This window comes from Alnus glutinosa, chromosome 3, assembly GCF_958979055.1.
Source record: "Alnus glutinosa chromosome 3, dhAlnGlut1.1, whole genome shotgun sequence".
Lineage (NCBI taxonomy): Eukaryota > Viridiplantae > Streptophyta > Magnoliopsida > Fagales > Betulaceae > Alnus > Alnus glutinosa.
This window is the reverse complement of record NC_084888.1, coordinates 27,473,355-27,490,400: the sequence shown is the minus strand read 5'-3', so window position 1 is coordinate 27,490,400 and position 17,046 is coordinate 27,473,355. Positions and strand designations below refer to the sequence as shown.

Genomic DNA, 17,046 nt, shown 5'->3' with positions numbered 1-17,046 from the left:
ACTTAACACGCAAATACATATTGTCACTCCTAAAAAAAACAATGACATGTCACTTTAGCGGCTTCTCTAACGGTCCCCAAGTCGTGGCCATTGAATCACAAAAAATGATTAACATCAACCCCAAAAAAAGGAAAAAGTATATATATCTCCCTCAAACTACCACTCAATTCTCAATGTACCTCCCAAACTACTAATTGTGTAAATGTTCCCCTTCAAACTATTAAAAAATGTCAATGTCCCCCTAATACCAACAAAATGACAAAAATGACTCTAAATTTTTTTGAATAAGATAAAAATGTCCTTATAAATTTAAAAAAAAAAAAAAAAAAAAAAAAAAAAAAAAAAAGCAAACGAAAAAGAAAAATTTAACAAACGAAAAAGTAACTGAAATTTATTTTTTTTTAAAAAGTAAACAAACGAAAAAGGAAAAAACTGTTTTTAAATTTTTTTGGTACAAATTTTTGTTATTTTATATTTTTTAATAATTTTTTTAGTTTTTATTTTATTTTAATAATTTTATGAAGGGTATTTTTGTCACTAGGAGAACATTGACATTTTTTTATAGTTTAGAGGGAGGGGATATTGACAAAATTGTAGTTTATGAGATAAATTGACAATGAGATGGTAGTTTGAGGGAGCTATGTATACTTTTCCCCCAAAAAAATTTACCCAACTTCTCTCGTAAGCAAAGGTGGTTGGCCATCAAACCAAACCTTTCCAAAGCCTTCAAGGTGATTGCGATCATCCCAAATGGCTTATTAGGGGGTGAACGTAACTAGCCTTGTGTGATGGTCAAGATAGGGCCAACGAGGAGAAACATTTTCTTTTTGGCTGACATTCATGTCTAGGAGAAAGGAGCGTAAGAATAAAATAAGAGTGTATCTAGCATTACTCTTACGACAAATTTCGAGATTAAATTAAGAAATTGATCAAATAAATTAAGCACCATTAAGAATAAGACCAAGAGTATTTTATAACTCACTTTTGAAGGAAAATATGTACTAGTCATCCATTTTGAAGGAAATTAAGAGATCAATTTTGATGTTCTTCAAGCTTTCAAGATCATTGCAAAACAACTAAAATTAAGAGACTCTTCTGGAGGTCTCATTCCCTAAATTAGCTTATGAGAGAAAAATATGCTTAATGCATAAAATAATCAATCTATCGTTTATATCATGGGTATATGTCTATTTATAGGCAAAGAGGTGAAGTCAAACCTAAATTAGGTTTACTACTCCCACTTAAACTAGGAGTGTCTGGTGTTTGATTTGATCTGGAAGTCCTATATCCATTCAACTAGGAGTTGGACTGTTGACCAGATTCTTCAATGAGTCCTTATTGGACTCTAATTAGGACTACTACCCCAATTCAACTTAGAGTAGGATTATTCCCAATAGTTATCTCACAGTTCCATTATCTGAGGCATGCTCGGATAATGAGAATTTTATGTCTTCTCGAATTTGCCTAGGATTTTCTTACATCTTTGTTTTCTCTGTACAGTTGTCTCCATGGATTTGCCTTAGGATTTTCTTCATTTTTTGTTCTCTGCACTTACACAATTATAAAAGGCTACATACTAACATATTAATAAAAGTAAGCAGAATCATTTATTATTTATCTCGGCAAAACCTTCCAACACTAGTCTCATGAAGGACTAAGTTTTGTCTTCCAATAATAAAGCATTCAAGGAATAATACTTATCTCATTAAAACTTTTTTCTTTTCTTGTAAAACCAATAGTCATAAATTTTTACAATCCTCGAAATTAAAGGCATGTATTTGAATGGAAAGTCACAAAATAAGACAATAAATAGCTAAAATTGCTAACTGCTACTAACACCGATGAAATGAAGAATGTAAACTTATCTAGCATGTCCGGTGAAGACCACCCCATCTATACATGGTGCGTCGGTCATAAAGAACCATTGGATTTAAGGCCAAACATAAAAATAAATCTCTTTGACCATAGGGTTAACCTCTATAATAGTAAGTCCATGGTCATTATCCCGCACATACCGGTGTACAATGTCATATGATACAATTTAATATTCACTGTCTTTTACATGCATACATTTATAAACTCATCATTTTCATTATCTTGTTATTCATCAATCATTTTCACAAAAATAGAGTTCACATTAATCTATAGTATATTTCACGTGAATTGTAAACATGTAAGTTTTGTGCATAAAATAAACATGCTATGTGAAAAAGTAATAACAAGTATCCGTGCAAGTTTTACTCACTTGTGTCGTATGGTTCCGCCACAAAACCCTCTTGAGGCTCCAAAACCTAAAAATATGAGAAAAGACATACTACTAGTTTTTGCCCGACCATTGAACATTCGGCCACGACATCAAATGTTCGTCTAAAGAAGGGTCGAACGTTCCATGCTAGGCAAAAACACATTTTTGAAACAAAAAGCCACAAAACCTCTTTTAGGCAAGTCTTTAGGTCTTAACATGATCCCTAACAGAGTCATAAGCCATAATAATAAACACATGTAGAAAAATATGCGTATAACGTTATCAATACTCCAATCCATCATTAAGCTAGTTTTAAGGCCAAGAAAATCATCTACAGGCTTAAACCTATGACCTTATACTATGAAAACACACCAACAACATAACAACAACAAATGAAACGAGTTGGGATAGAAAAGTTACCTCTTTTGAAGAACAGGGACAAGAGAGCTCATTCTCTCTACAAAACACACACTCTCTCACTCTAAGAATGCCAGGTAGTAGAGGGTGGAATGAAGGTGAAAGGGGCTAGGGTGGGGTATTTATAGGCATGCCCAGGCTGCTGAAGTGTTTTTTTTTTAGCACTACGACCTATCGAACGTTCGGGCTAATTGTCAAACGTTCGTGTACTATTAGGATTTAGCCGAACATTCAGTCCAAAAATCGAATATTACCAAAATATTTTAAGGTTTAGCCTTATCCTCGGCAACGACGCCAAAAATTGATGTGGTCTATTGTTTACCAAAATATATCAATAATAAATAACCACTTGTAATAAAACGAATCCTTGTAGGATAAGGCTATAGAGAGGGTGTTGAACCTCAAGGATTACAAGGGTATTGTTATTAAGTTTATGAAAATTAAAAATAACTAAAGAAAAAATTGTTGAATTTGTGATTAACTAAAGTGCATAAAAATCAACGTAAAAGAGAATTGAAATATAAGAGAGGGAAATAGTAGAGTATTGACTTCACCGCTATCCGCACATCAATGGTTAATCATATTAAATTAGAGAAATTCATTCTATGCATATTATAAATAAACAAGAAATTACCTTATTAAAGCATAAGTATAATCCATCTTCGGTTGGCACGAACTGTCTACCTAAATTACACTAAACTAGGGTGTACAATCCGTCTTCCTTATGCATGGCCTATCTAACCATCTTGATCATATGTCAATTAAAATCGTTGTGTAACAATCATTCACATAATCACAGAAAATATGAAGGATTAAATTTAATCAATATAAAAAACTTTCTAAGACAAGATAAGAAATTCATAATGATTGAATATAAACATTAAAATCAATTCTCACAATTATACAACCGTCATGCATATATAAAATCCCAAATTAAAATACAATTAAACAATTGTTACTTGGAAGGGGCTACATCAACACCCTATTACGAATTTTGCCGCTCATCGTGGTGCTGGGATGACCTCCTGCCATGTTCTTCTCCTCTTCAACTTGTCAAGCCTACAAGAAGAATTTTCTGTCTAAAGCTAAGCACCCTTTCTCTTGAAGCTTAGGGATCTATTTATAGAAATTATGAGAGGCCTAGAAGCCCTAGAAATTCAAGAAAAATCTAAACTTAGTCTCTTAGTCCAAATAGGAGATTGAAAATTCAATCAAAGTAGGAAAATGATTCCAAATTCATCTTGATTTGCAGTCTTTTATTGTGGGGCAATTTTGACATAGTAAACATTCAAATTAGGAAAAATATATTTCTAACGTATTTGTTTCATTTTGTATTATATTTCTAAAGCCACCAATTTCATTGCAATACAAAATCTGAGCAGAAAGTTATGATCCAAACAATGAGACGTGTGCAGAATCCAAATTTGAATCCAATCCGATTTTGACTTTTATTGGAAAAATTCTGATTTGATCATTTCCTTGATCTGATTAAACTTAACCACATCATACAGGTCTTCTGTTATGATTGGTTAAGCTTAAACATATCTTCTAGGTCTTTTCAAAGTGTACTTTAAGCCCAAAATCAATGGAGTTAATTGTAAGTTTATTTAAAACCTGAAAACAATAAAACAACACAAAACCAAACAAATAACAATGCTAAAGAATTAACATATGCAAGTTATTCAACGCTTATCAGTGAGGTATTTATAGGCATACCCGGGCTGCTAAGGTGTTATTTTTTTAGCACTACGACCTGTCGAATGTTCGGGCTAATTGTTGAACGTTCGTGTACTATTAGGGTTTAGTCGAATATTCAGTGTAAGAATCGAACATTCAACATACGATCTAAGATACATACCAAACGTATGGGCTGTACTTTTTGATATACGGTTGACTATACCATACGACGAACGTTCAAATGTCCAGGCATCAACATCAAATGTTTGGCACTAGGGTTTGAGTCCAACGTTCAACTAAAGTCAATATTTTCTCTTCAAACAACGTTCAACATCAATAGCTTCTGTTTAGTTGCAATTTCGTGGTGTAGCATCTTACCTTGTAGATCTAGGCTTCTAGGTTTACTATATTGGGTTTTATGTTGATTAATGCATGGGTAGACTAGGGTTGTGATTTAGGTATTAAAACTTGTTAATCTTGTATGATTAACTTGTCATTATAGAGCCTAGGTTAAAATCGATGAGTTGTATTATGAAGGATTGTTATCAGGTCGGGTATTTTATACAATGGTTAAAGCTTGCTTGCATTTTGCACGTTGAATCTTGTTGTTGTATGTTTGTTAGGTCTTTTAGGATCTTGTAGGAGTTATGGTTAAGCTTGATGATAGATTTGGAAGGGAGTTCTTAGCATTCTTTAGGTTCTGGCCATGCAAGTCAAAAATGGGTATTTATGACTTTTAATGCATGATTAAGGTTCACGTCACATGATTAGGATTTCATGAGTAAGTGTAGGGTTTCCAGTGTAAGATGTGTCTAACATTAGCATGTAATTCGTAGTGTCATGAAGTTAAGATGTTCAAGATTGATAATGATGGGCATCATGGTATACCGAATCTTAAAGATCTCTTGCAAGTTCCAGATGAGCCAATCACAAGGTTAAGAGCGAAGAAGATCAAGGAAGCAATGCAAGGATTGGTGCAATCCACTTGGACCGAGTTTGCAAATTTATTGAGCAAGACCCCAACATTCAAGATGGGTTTGAAAGAAGAAGAATCAGCTTTAATCCATGTGATACAAGTGACAGATGGGGGCGGCATAGCCTAGTAGTTTAATGCACTCTTTATTTCATTAAGTATAGGCGTGTGGGTGTATTTTTATGTTTCTATAGTTGTAAGCTTTTGGACCTATTTATTTCATTAAGTGGACTTCTTTTATTAGCTATAGAAATGTAGTTTAGGATGTTTTGGGCTTGAAGATGTTTAGCCCATGTCTTTTAATTGATGCAGGCCTTAGTAAGTTTAGGGTTTCATGGGGAAGTTTTAAAAATACTTGTAACCGCATTTGCTAGACAAGTTGAATGTGAATGAAGTTTTTGTTCTTCATAAAAAACTTTTCAGTTTTCTCTACTTGTTCTTGATAAGTTCTTGATTAAACAAAGAACTTATCAAAGACAAACCATTTGTGGCGTTCTCACCGAATCTAGGTTCTTGATACAAGATTTCAACGGGTCTAGATCTTCTTGACTTGATTCTTGGCTTTCTTGGGTAGGTTTCAATTTGATTGTAGGTTCATGGGAGTTCAGTCCCACGGTTCACATCAAATGATGATCGACCACGGTAAGTAAATGCTTACAGAACGGTTAAAGGTTTTACCATAATATGTTATTAAATTGAGCATCGTTTATTATGTTATGAGCCTAATGTTTATAACTGCATCAAAACAAATATTTGTTTATTAAATGATTTATGAGTTATGAACGTATAAGTGTGGATAGTCATGTGATAAGCCTTGAATTATTCGATTCAAGACCCATTAATTTACGTTTGTTATACCTAGTTTGTGTTGTATATATAACATTTTGTTATAGTTTTGTGTTATGTTTTATTTTCAGGTCTTAGTTGAAATCTAGTTCAAAACACTTGAATTAGACCTGAAAATATATCAAGGGCAATTTGGTCATTTTCAGAGTTCAATCCAAATTTTTAGAAGTTTAATATAGTTGTTTTTAAATCATTTTGATCTTATTCCTTTACTGTATTCATGCTTAATCTAGTTTAACTATGTCTAGCTAAACTCTTCCTTAAGGTTTTGATCAAATATCTTCCAAAACCATGAAGTGTTCTTAATATTCTTGTGATTTTCTTGATATGTGTGATGATTGTGTAAGACTAGAGGATATCAAAACTCATGCTAAAAGGTTTTGTTATCAATATTCCAATCTATTTATTCATGAAAAATGGATTTACTTGTCTATGAGTTTCTTGGATTCTTGAGTAAAACCAACGTTCTTGAAATAAAATGTTGTCTTTTGCAATGGTTTTATTTGACATGATATATGTTCACCTATTAGATTCACCTCATAGGGTATGCTAGGGAACACCGGTCGTTTCACACATTTGGTAGCCTAAAACGTTTTTCAATTGTAATGTAACTTTTATGTGGAATAGATCAGTGTGAAACTAGATACATTATCATTGTAGCCTAATTGGAAATTTCATATATTATGTATGCTTATTAGGATGTTTTATAGAGTAAGTAAGTTAGGGAGCATTAATCACCTTACACTTTTCGTAGTGTAAACGTTTTCAATTGTAGATTAATCTTTACATGGAATTGTTTAATGTGAAACTATGTACTTCCTTATTACGTCTTAACGAAAGTGTTTTCATGTCGAGGTCGTCGTAATGGTTGATGCCCATTACGCGCTCATATCATGCATATTAGGAAGATCCATATAGAATTTAAGCATTTCATTGGTTTAGGATTTGATGCAATCATTACCCTAAGTTTCTTTTAAGTTTGTTTCATTTTCCGCTTTCATTTTATCACTTGATTCGTTGTAGCTTCAATTCTATAACTTTACTTTGTTTTTATTTTTAATTTAAGTTAAATATGTTCATTTGAATATCCCGTTACGCAAAACAACCCCCCAATCCTTGTGGTTCGATAACCCTTATTATAGTACAATTGATTCGTACTATTGTGAGTGGATCAATATATAAATTTAAAATCCACATACGTAGTCGTCTAGACTTGATGTACCATCATGTACGGATGGCGGGCACATATGTATAAGGTTTGTCCCTTGTCCCTATGGTCAAAAGATTTTTGTTAATGTTTATGTTCGGCCCGGGATTTAATGATTTTATAGTGTGACCTACGTAACCATGTTTGATTGGTGGTCACTATGGACAAATATCATTAGTAGTGTGGGCCACTCAGAGTTGGACCCGGTCGGGCTATTAGTAATGGACGATATGCGACAATATCCAGGGTACCAATGTTATACTACAAGTCCCTCAGGATAATGCCAACCCTATCGAGAGAAGGTTAAGAGCTCGAATAACTATATGGATGAAAGTTCTGACTATATATACATAATTACATATAAAATTCCCACTTACAATATTTCTGCAATAAATCACATTGTGAATTATTCCTGCAATTATGCTTGTTCTAACAAAGGAAACACTTATCAATTTTGTAAACTCATGACACTCTCAATTATCTAGTTTACGAATTAAATTTTCATACCTAAGGCTTATCACATAAGAAGTTTCATAATAATTTACTCACTAAGTTATGGACTTGTACAATTACTTTTCTACATATGAAACATCTCAACGTTTTGCAGGCTAGCAGGTTTTCCAGACTGTAGTGTCAAGCATTTTGTTGGGATGAAGATTTCAAGCAAAGGACTTGTATTGTCACGTTTGCGTAGATTAGATAGAAGTTGATTATCGTAGTACTATTTATTTGGAAGCTTTGAATTTGAATTGATGATAAATTAATGACATTTGAAGATATTTTAGTTTGTCTCATTTCATTCATTTCTCCTATAGTTTTCTATAATCATTAGTGTTAGTGTGGAGGCACTACGAGTAACGCTCCAATTTAATTATTTTAATTAATTAATTTTGGGGGCTTTATAATATTGTTGAGGTGAACATTAACTGTTCAAATAATCTCTTCGAATGTTTTCATGACAATGATGATAGAATTAACCCTTGCTTTAATCGATCTAAGCGTAGATCGGTTAACAGGGATGGACCCATGTTTAGACCAAGGGCATGGCCTAGCAACCGACCATCCACTCCACCACGTAGAAAATCCATTACCACATAACATACCACCACACCACCACGTCGTTAAGGCCCTACCAGCATTTGCTTTTATGTCTAAATGAAATGGTTTGAACCATTAACATAAGGCACATAAAGGATTATTATTTGAGAAGACCCACAAGCTGCATCATGATCCATACCAGTTCTTTGCACAAATTATGACACTTGTGGACAAAACCATAATGATGATGAAGATCCAGTTGCAATAGAAACTGAAGTGGCTTGCTGAGTAGGAAGTGAAACCACCTCCAAAATGTCCAGGACGAAAATGTTTGAAACGCCAACCCAAAACGAAGGTAAAGGAGATGGCAACGAATGTAAGCACGAATCTCAATAGAGAGCAAAAGATAGTGTTAGCTCTCTGTAAACACTTCTCTTTACATCCTAAAATATTTTTGGGTGATGCCGTGGAAAATCATGAGCTTGTACTCAAACATGCTATTTGGGGCCCATTTGGATGACAACCATGAGGTGATGAAGTGGATAACAATTGAAGAGAGTTTTCCTTTGGATTCTAAGTCATGCGTTAGATTTCTCAATAGATTAAACGGCGACTTGGCTCATAAGTATGTGCTTTTGGAGACAAACTTGCTATTTAGTATTCTTCCATCCTTCTTATTCTCCCTTTTTGAAAATCAACAATTAGATTTGAAGGATCTACACCTTCACTCATATAGGTCCTATAGATCCAATGGTTGATTTTTAAAAAAGAATAATAAAGAAGGATGAGAGAAACTAAATAATATTTCTCTTTTGGGGAAGAAATATAATTGGATGGGAAACATAAGGAAGCTTCCCATGTTTGACAAATTTCACTCAATCTGCTCATTTTTCTTCCCAAGTGTTGTTACCATGTTGCATTTCTACACGTGCTCAGCCATGCCATCTCAACAAGTTCCAGGATCTTGAGGACAAGGTCCTTTCAAGGGGAAATGAATGTTATGATAATAAGTTATGTGAGATATGGTATGTCGACAGTTATCTATTTTAGTTAAGAGTTTAAGTCTGTAGCACTACGATGCCACAATGTTTTATGACAATAGACCTCTTATAGTTTATCGCATAATAGGGTTAGGAGTTTATCCTCAAGTCATGGTAGGAGTTTATCTTTCAGTAGGGGTAGGAATTCATCTCCAAGTTTTTTTCTTTGTCTTTCTCTCTGATAAACGCCAAATGTTGCACATTCAAACTACTTAACTTGCATATGTTAATTCCTTAGCATTGTTATTTGTTTGATTTTGTGTCATTTTATTGTTTTCGGGTTTTAAATAAAGATGCAATTAATTTTATTGATTTTGGGCTTAAAGCACACTTTGAAAAGACCTAGAAGATGTGGTTAAGTTTAATCAAATCAAGGGAATGATTAAATCGGAATTTCTCCAATAAGAATCAAAATCGAATTAAATTCAAATTTGAATTCTGCACACGTCTCAGTATTTTAATCATAACTTTCTGCTCAGATATCAGATTGTAATGAAATTGTTGGCGTTGAAAAGCTAATAAAAAATGAAACAAATATGTCAAAACTATATTTTTCCTAATTCGGACATTTACCATGCCAAAATCGCCCCGCAATAAAAGACCACAGATCTGGACGAATTTGGAATCATTTTCCTACTTAGATTGAATTTTCAATCTCCTATTTAGACTAAGGGACTAAGTTTCGATTTTTCGTGAATTTTTAAGGCTTCTAGGCATCTTTTAACCTTTATAAATAGGCTTTCAAATATTGAAGAAAGACACACTGCTACCTATAGCAAATTCAAAGAAAAACTTCTTGAAGGCTTGAAGAGTTGAAGAGAAGTAATCATGGCAGGTGGCCATTGCAGCAGCGCCATGAACGGCTAAAAACCTTTATAGGATGTTTATGTAGCCCTTTCCAAGTAACAATAATTTAATTGTATTTTAATTTGGGATTTTCAATATGCATAATGATTGTATAACTGTGAGAATTGATCTTAATATTTATATTCAATCATTATGAATTTCTTATCTTGTTTTAAAAAGTCTTTTATATTGATTGAACTCAATCCTTCATATTTTCTGTGATTATGTGAATAATTGTTGCACAACGGTTTTAATTGATATATGATCAACAGGATTAGATAGGCCATGCCTAGGAAAGATAGATTGTACTACACCATAGTTTAGTGTAATTTAGGTAGATAGTTTGTACCAACCGAAAATGGGTTATACTATTCCATTAATTGTGTGTATTCTATTAAAGGCATAGCTAATCCATTCCTATGGAAGACGGGTTGTACCGCATCTTAGTGGTTAGGTGAACGGTCTGTACCAACCGAAGATGGATTATACTTATTCTTTAAAGGTAATTTCTTGATTACTCGAGTGAGATGAACCCTATATCATGCATAGTATGAATTTCTCTTGTTCATTTATGATTGACCATTGTTATGCGGTGAGTGGTGAAATCAATCCCATATTCTTTCTCTAATCACAACTCTCTTTATTTTTATGTCTTTTTTTTTTTTTATGCATTTAACTTAGTTAAAATCCGAATCAAACATATTTTAAATTAAATTATATTTAATCTTAAAAAATTGATATTAATTCTTACGCAGTCCTTGAAGTTCGACATCCTCAATATAACCTTATCCTATAAGGATTCGTACTATTGCGAATTGTAATTTTTATTATTGATATATTTTGGTAAACAAAAGACCACATCACTCTCATTTATAGTTGTGAGTGATTTATAAAATGAAGCATTATTTTAATCATAAATCTTGTGTTTGAAATTTTTTTTAGGTTTCATTAGAATCTAAAAGGTATAGGTTCTCTTAAAATTTAAGGTTTAAGTTCTCTTAGAACTTAACAATATATCATGTTATAGGTTTAAGAACCATTCACGTAACAATTTGCATTGGATCAGATAAAATAGTTAAAATGTTATTTTAATTAGCCTTGTAGCAAAAATTTCTCAAAAAACTTTTCACATCTGGCTATTCAAAATTAGGGATCTACAAGTGGTTGCTACTATTTTCTCTTAACCGCAACTGCTTTAGGCAATTATTATTTTTAAGTAACCGCAACCGCTAGGCCGATTAGCGGTTAACTGCTAACCGACAGTTATATTGTCATTGAAGGTCGATTATTAACCGTTAACCGTTTTTTAATTAATGGGCATTTCAATATCTTGTAGAGTTTTTGGCATTCTTTAAACCTCTTTTTAGGGTCTATTTTAAGCCTATTTTAATGTTTTCCAACTTTAAAATTCATGGACTTATAATAGTACCTATTATTACTATTGCTTCCGAAGCTACTCCTCGTGAAAGACTAATTAAACATAACCACTTTTTTACTGCCATTATATAATATATACGCATCTGGCTTTGTTAGCAATCAAATATAAAATCCGCAACAACAAAAAACTAATACTGCCATGGCTTCATTAGCAATCAAACATAAAATCCAAAACAATAAAGAACTAATATTGTCACAAATGTTTTACTGCTAGTGTACATGAATCTTAAATACTATTATTTCTAATTATATTTAATATATATTAAAAACTAATTAGCGGTTATTAATCGCTTTTGTCCACCCCTAAAATTGCTAACCGCAACCGGCCTAAAGTTTATGTAGTTAGTGTTGTTAGCGATTAATAATCGTCCTGTTTGTACACCTCAGTCAAAATAGTTAAAAATTTGCTAAAATGCTACTGTGCTCAACAAATTCTCAACAATGTATAATTTATATTAATAATAATAATAAAAAAATTAAATTGATTCTCTTTTCTTTGGAAATAGTGAAAGCAGATAAAAAATAAAAATAAAAAGATGTAAAAGTAGAAATAGCTAATATGTTTAGAAAAAATGATATTTAAAATAAATAAAATAAAATTTACTTAAATATTTACTAAGCTGAGTACAAATGCTTTAAAATATGCGCGTGTATACACAGTAACAACAAAAATGTAGTTAAGCATAAAAAATTAAAAGAAAAAAATATATATAAAATCACTCTATGTGGTTGATTTAATTTATAAATTGCTACATGTCATATTAAAGTGCCCTGAAATATGCCAAACAAACAATTTAGTTTTTGAAGTCAAATTTCGTTAAAATATTTGACGAATTTTATTAGGTGCCACATTAACGCCAATAAAATAATATCATGTGTTACTTTTATTAAAAAAATAAAAAAAAAATTAAATTTTTTTTTTTTTTAGTTTTATATATTTATATTTTTAAATAGATTACACCAAAAATCTAGTTAAACATAAAAAATAAATAAAAATGACTATTGAGGAATCACCAAGCGCATCCTGCTCGCGTGTAAGACACGAGCGACAACTATCTGATAAACGATAAATCCACGAAACCAATACTAAAATAAGATTTAATTAAAGCAACATTATTGATAAAAATTGGGAAATTAAATCCATAAAAAATAATAATTACGTATTGTTACAAAATCAAGAAGAAGAAGAAGAATTAGGATTGATGATCTCTAGGGGATTGGAGAGGGAACAAAGGCAAAAGCTCAGGAGGGTCGGCCCCTCTTGGGGTACTGAGGGGGCTCGGGTGCAAGTAGAAGCCCTTCTCAGCAATGGCCCTCTCTTCCTCCTCCTCCACCTCACGCGGCGTCCTCGGGCTGCCACGCGCGTAGAACTCCAGCGGCGACACGGGGGAGAAGATCATGGGCCTTAGGGGAGGCCCAGAGGAAGCCGACGGTGGGCCGGAAGGGACCAAGTTGTTGAAGTTGAGCCTGGGCATGCAGTGTTTGTTGAAGATGGTGGAGTGGTCGATGTTGAGCTCCAGCTTTTTGCTGGCGTGCCTGCGCTCGTGGAGCTTGAAGCCGGGTTTTCTCGGGCCCATTTCGGCGGCGGCGGTGGTGGTGCTGGGTTTGGGTTTGCCGGTGAGAGGGAGCTTTTGGGCTGATGGGTCGTCAGGGGCGCCGGTTAGTCTCTGGACCACGGCCCGGAAGGTTGACGGGTCGGCTTGGACGAAGGTGGTGTTGGGTGAGGTCGGGTCGGATGCGTAGGTTGGTGAGTGCATGTTGCTGCTGCTGTTGCCGTTGGAGGCCATCACACAGAGAGAGAAGAGAGAGAGAGAGAGAGAGAGAGCACGAAGTGGGAAAGAAAGCGGGAGGGGGGGCTGAAACGTGAGGTTTTATAACGTGCTAGGAGAGAGAGAGAAAGAGAGAGAGAGGGGGGGTTTTTCGATTTTCTTATTCTTTTGTTTTTGTAGCTTTTGCGTATTTCTTTCTTTTATGTTTGAGTTTTGGCCCTTTTGGGGGCTCTCTGCCTTTATGGGATACCGTGCGGTGGAAATGTCAGAGACTGACATACAGGAAGATGGGCTCCGACGACAAGTATGCATGTAATATAAATAGTTAACGGTCGTTTGGATTAACGATTTCTTTTATGTATATTTTATCATTTTTAAAATTGTAAATATCAAAAAAATTTAATTTTTAAAATTATATTTAGATATTTAAAGAACAGGAGACAAAATTGAAAAAGGTTGCATAAAATTTGAGTAGAATTTAAATTTAAAAAGCTTATCCAAACAAATTTTAAAAAAAATTATAAAAAATAAAATGTTCTCAAATATGCCCTAATGTTTTCCTTATAAATAGTATATATATATTTAATTAAAATAAAAATAGAGTGACAAAGATAAAATTCAAATTCAGGACTTAAAGTTAGTACCATATTAAAGAATTATTTATCTTTAAAGCTTAAATTTATTAAAAAAATAATAATTAATTATTGAAATTAATATTTTAATAAAGAGTGTGTTAACAACATATTCCACTATGGTATGCTAAAAAAAAAAGGAACGGCATTAAAACCAACATAGAAAGCATGAGGCAACTTCTTAGTGGCCTCAGATGTTAAAGTCAATTTAGAAGCCTTTTTTTTTTTTTTTCCCCCTCAAATCTTATCTTAAACCCGTATCATTGACTCCCATAAGTCCTTTTAAATATGTCTTTTTATGAGGATAACCAGATAGAAAGGTCTTTATTATTATTATTATGTGGTGTATAAGTCCTTCCTTTAATAATACCAATTCCACACTTGACAAAAAAAAAAAATAATAATGCCAATTCCACTAGAACGGATAATTAAACAAATACACGTGTAAATTAATGAAATGTGAGTGGAAGCAGTAGAAATTAAACACTAGTTTGAATTTGAAAAAGAAAAAGAAAAGGAAAAAGAAAAAGAAAAAAAAGGGGCAATGAATGAAGAATGAGCTGGCATATTGAATGATGAGTCACGCGGGGTCAGCGGGGCATTGAAACAAAGAAACAAGAAACGAGGTGAAAGACTACACAGACAGAGAGAGAGAGAGAGAGAGAGAGAGAGAGTCAGACACTCAGAAGACTTCTCTGTCTGTCTCTCTTTCTTCTGCAAAAGCTTTTTCCTCACTTTTCTCCGTTTTTTCCCTTTTGTTTGCGTGAGGGGGTTGCTCTTTGACATTTTGGACAAAACTTTCTTCCTTCTGTCTTCTTTCACGTCCACTTTTGCCTTTCTTCCTTGCAGTTTCTTTGCTTTACTCTTCGTTTCTTTGCGTTGTTGCTTTGCTGGGATGGTTGGTTTTTCTCAACGTTTTCACATTTGTTGTTGTTCCTTGCTTTCCCAGGAGTTTTCCTTCTTATTTCAGCTAATTTTCTTCGTTACTTCTTACGGTTTTCCTTTAAGACTTTCATTTTAATTATATGAAACAAACGACGATCGATGACATAATTTTCATATAAAATTTATGAAAAATACTATTTAGTAAACCGGCTCCCATACGACTTAAATTACATGACAGAAAATTAATTTTTTTTATATTTTTTTTTACAAGCTTTTATTCATTTAAAAGCTAATTTTTAATGTTTAATTATTTTATTGAACGGGAATCGTATAATAATTTACTAAATATATTATTTAAAAATAAAAAAATATGTTGACATATGGTAGGTATAACTTGGTCTTGCATACAATATTCCAATTTAAACCATGAAATGAGGAGATTGTTAAAGGCCACGTTTGATGCCAGAATAATGTTACATATATTCTCACTCTCGTATTATTACGCACATATTTTTTTTTTATGTCTTTTAAAATTATGAATAGATTAAAATTTAATAATGATTCATTATAAATTCATTGCTAATTTAAAAGTCACGTCAAGAAGTGTGGGAGTGGAAGAGTGAGAATGTATGTAGCATTTTTCTTGATACCATATTAAAATATTAAACAAAATAAAATATAACAGAGAGTAGAAGCATATTTTAAACGCAGAAGAAAGAGAGACAAAAAGTTTGAGGTAGTAATTAATAATATCTAATAGGGTTAAATTCTAATTATATTAACTTGTATATAATTGTGTTACAATTTAGTGCATCTATAGAGTACAAGAGAGGTGTGCTAGGAAAGGTAAGTAGATCCTGTGAATTATTAGTTATTATTTACCATTTTCCTTAGCATATTGAGAAATGATATTTAACAGTTTTCCAATATTCTCTCAGCATTCTCAACTAAGTTGGTATGCTTCATAGACCCTTAATTAAAAGGGGGGAGGGGGGGAATCAATAGTGGATAGAGCATTCCAATTCAGCTGAAAATGCTGAAAGAATACTAGGAGAATGCTAAATAGCATTTCTCCAAAATATATGAAAATAAAAGAGAATGATAAGAACTTTACAAACTAGGGTAAATTAAGCTGAGCAGTTAAATTAGTGAAAAACTATTATAAATGTTAAAAATAGAATTATATAATAATCGTATAACAATCTATTAAACAATATTACTCACTAACATATCATGTTTGAGAATAGGATAGTTTTTGTCCCAAATTGTCTGTCTATTTTGTAAATCCAACTTCCTAATATAAATTAATTAATGAAATTTCTACAAAATAAAACATTATAATTTTTTCTAAAATTATCCTTTTCAGTTTAATTAAATTCAGATACAGTACATAGAAAAAGGGTAATGATATTTTTAATATATATATATATATATATATATATATATATATATATATATATATATATATATATAAGGAACAAATAACTTGAGAGGGAATGAATATATGCTTTTACTAAATTCAGGGAGCCGAAAGCATAATCTAGCATTGAGAACAAGAATTTTTTTTAAAAATAAAAAAATAAAAAAATAAAAATAAAAGGCATTGAGAACAAGTAGTCTTGTTGTGCCTAAAATTCCCATATATAGAATTCCCACCATACTTTTAAGGAGTCAACCTATAATATTATTACCAACCGACCACGTGTCCCATATGATGGCCATGTGATTAACTAATATATGCCCACTATGAGTGCTTTCCAAACCCTTGCATTTTCTCCTTTTCCATAGTCAAAAGTCACTTAATAAGATGTCTTAGGTAGGCCGAGATTCTTATGACGATAGAGATTTTCAATAATTTTACTGTTTAAATTGTGAGTAATTTATATAATAAATATAAAAAAGTCTTTATGAAACTTCATCGTTCAAGCAAGTTTTGAGCAATCTATCCAACTGTTCTCTAATATTTACTATAAGTAAAAAATTGCTGAAAATTTCGAATCGTTCCCTTGAAAACATAACACGGAAGATGTCAAG

At 32.6% G+C, this 17,046-nt stretch overlaps 1 protein-coding gene across 1 annotated transcript; it reads right to left on the bottom strand.

Annotated features, from left to right (window-relative positions):
• Nucleotides 1–12,823: 12,823 nt before the first annotated feature.
• Nucleotides 12,824–13,658, bottom strand: LOC133864234 (VQ motif-containing protein 11-like). Its single transcript, XM_062300519.1, has one exon. It carries the CDS (start codon nucleotides 13,511–13,513, stop codon nucleotides 12,920–12,922), a length of 594 nt encoding a protein of 197 aa, XP_062156503.1. The 5' UTR covers nucleotides 13,514–13,658; the 3' UTR covers nucleotides 12,824–12,919.
• Nucleotides 13,659–17,046: the final 3,388 nt, after the last annotated feature.

Coding starts and splice junctions, on each gene's coding strand:
- LOC133864234 (XM_062300519.1), bottom strand. CDS start 13,513: ATGGCCTCCAACGGCAACAGCAGCAGCAACATGCACTCACCAACCTAC.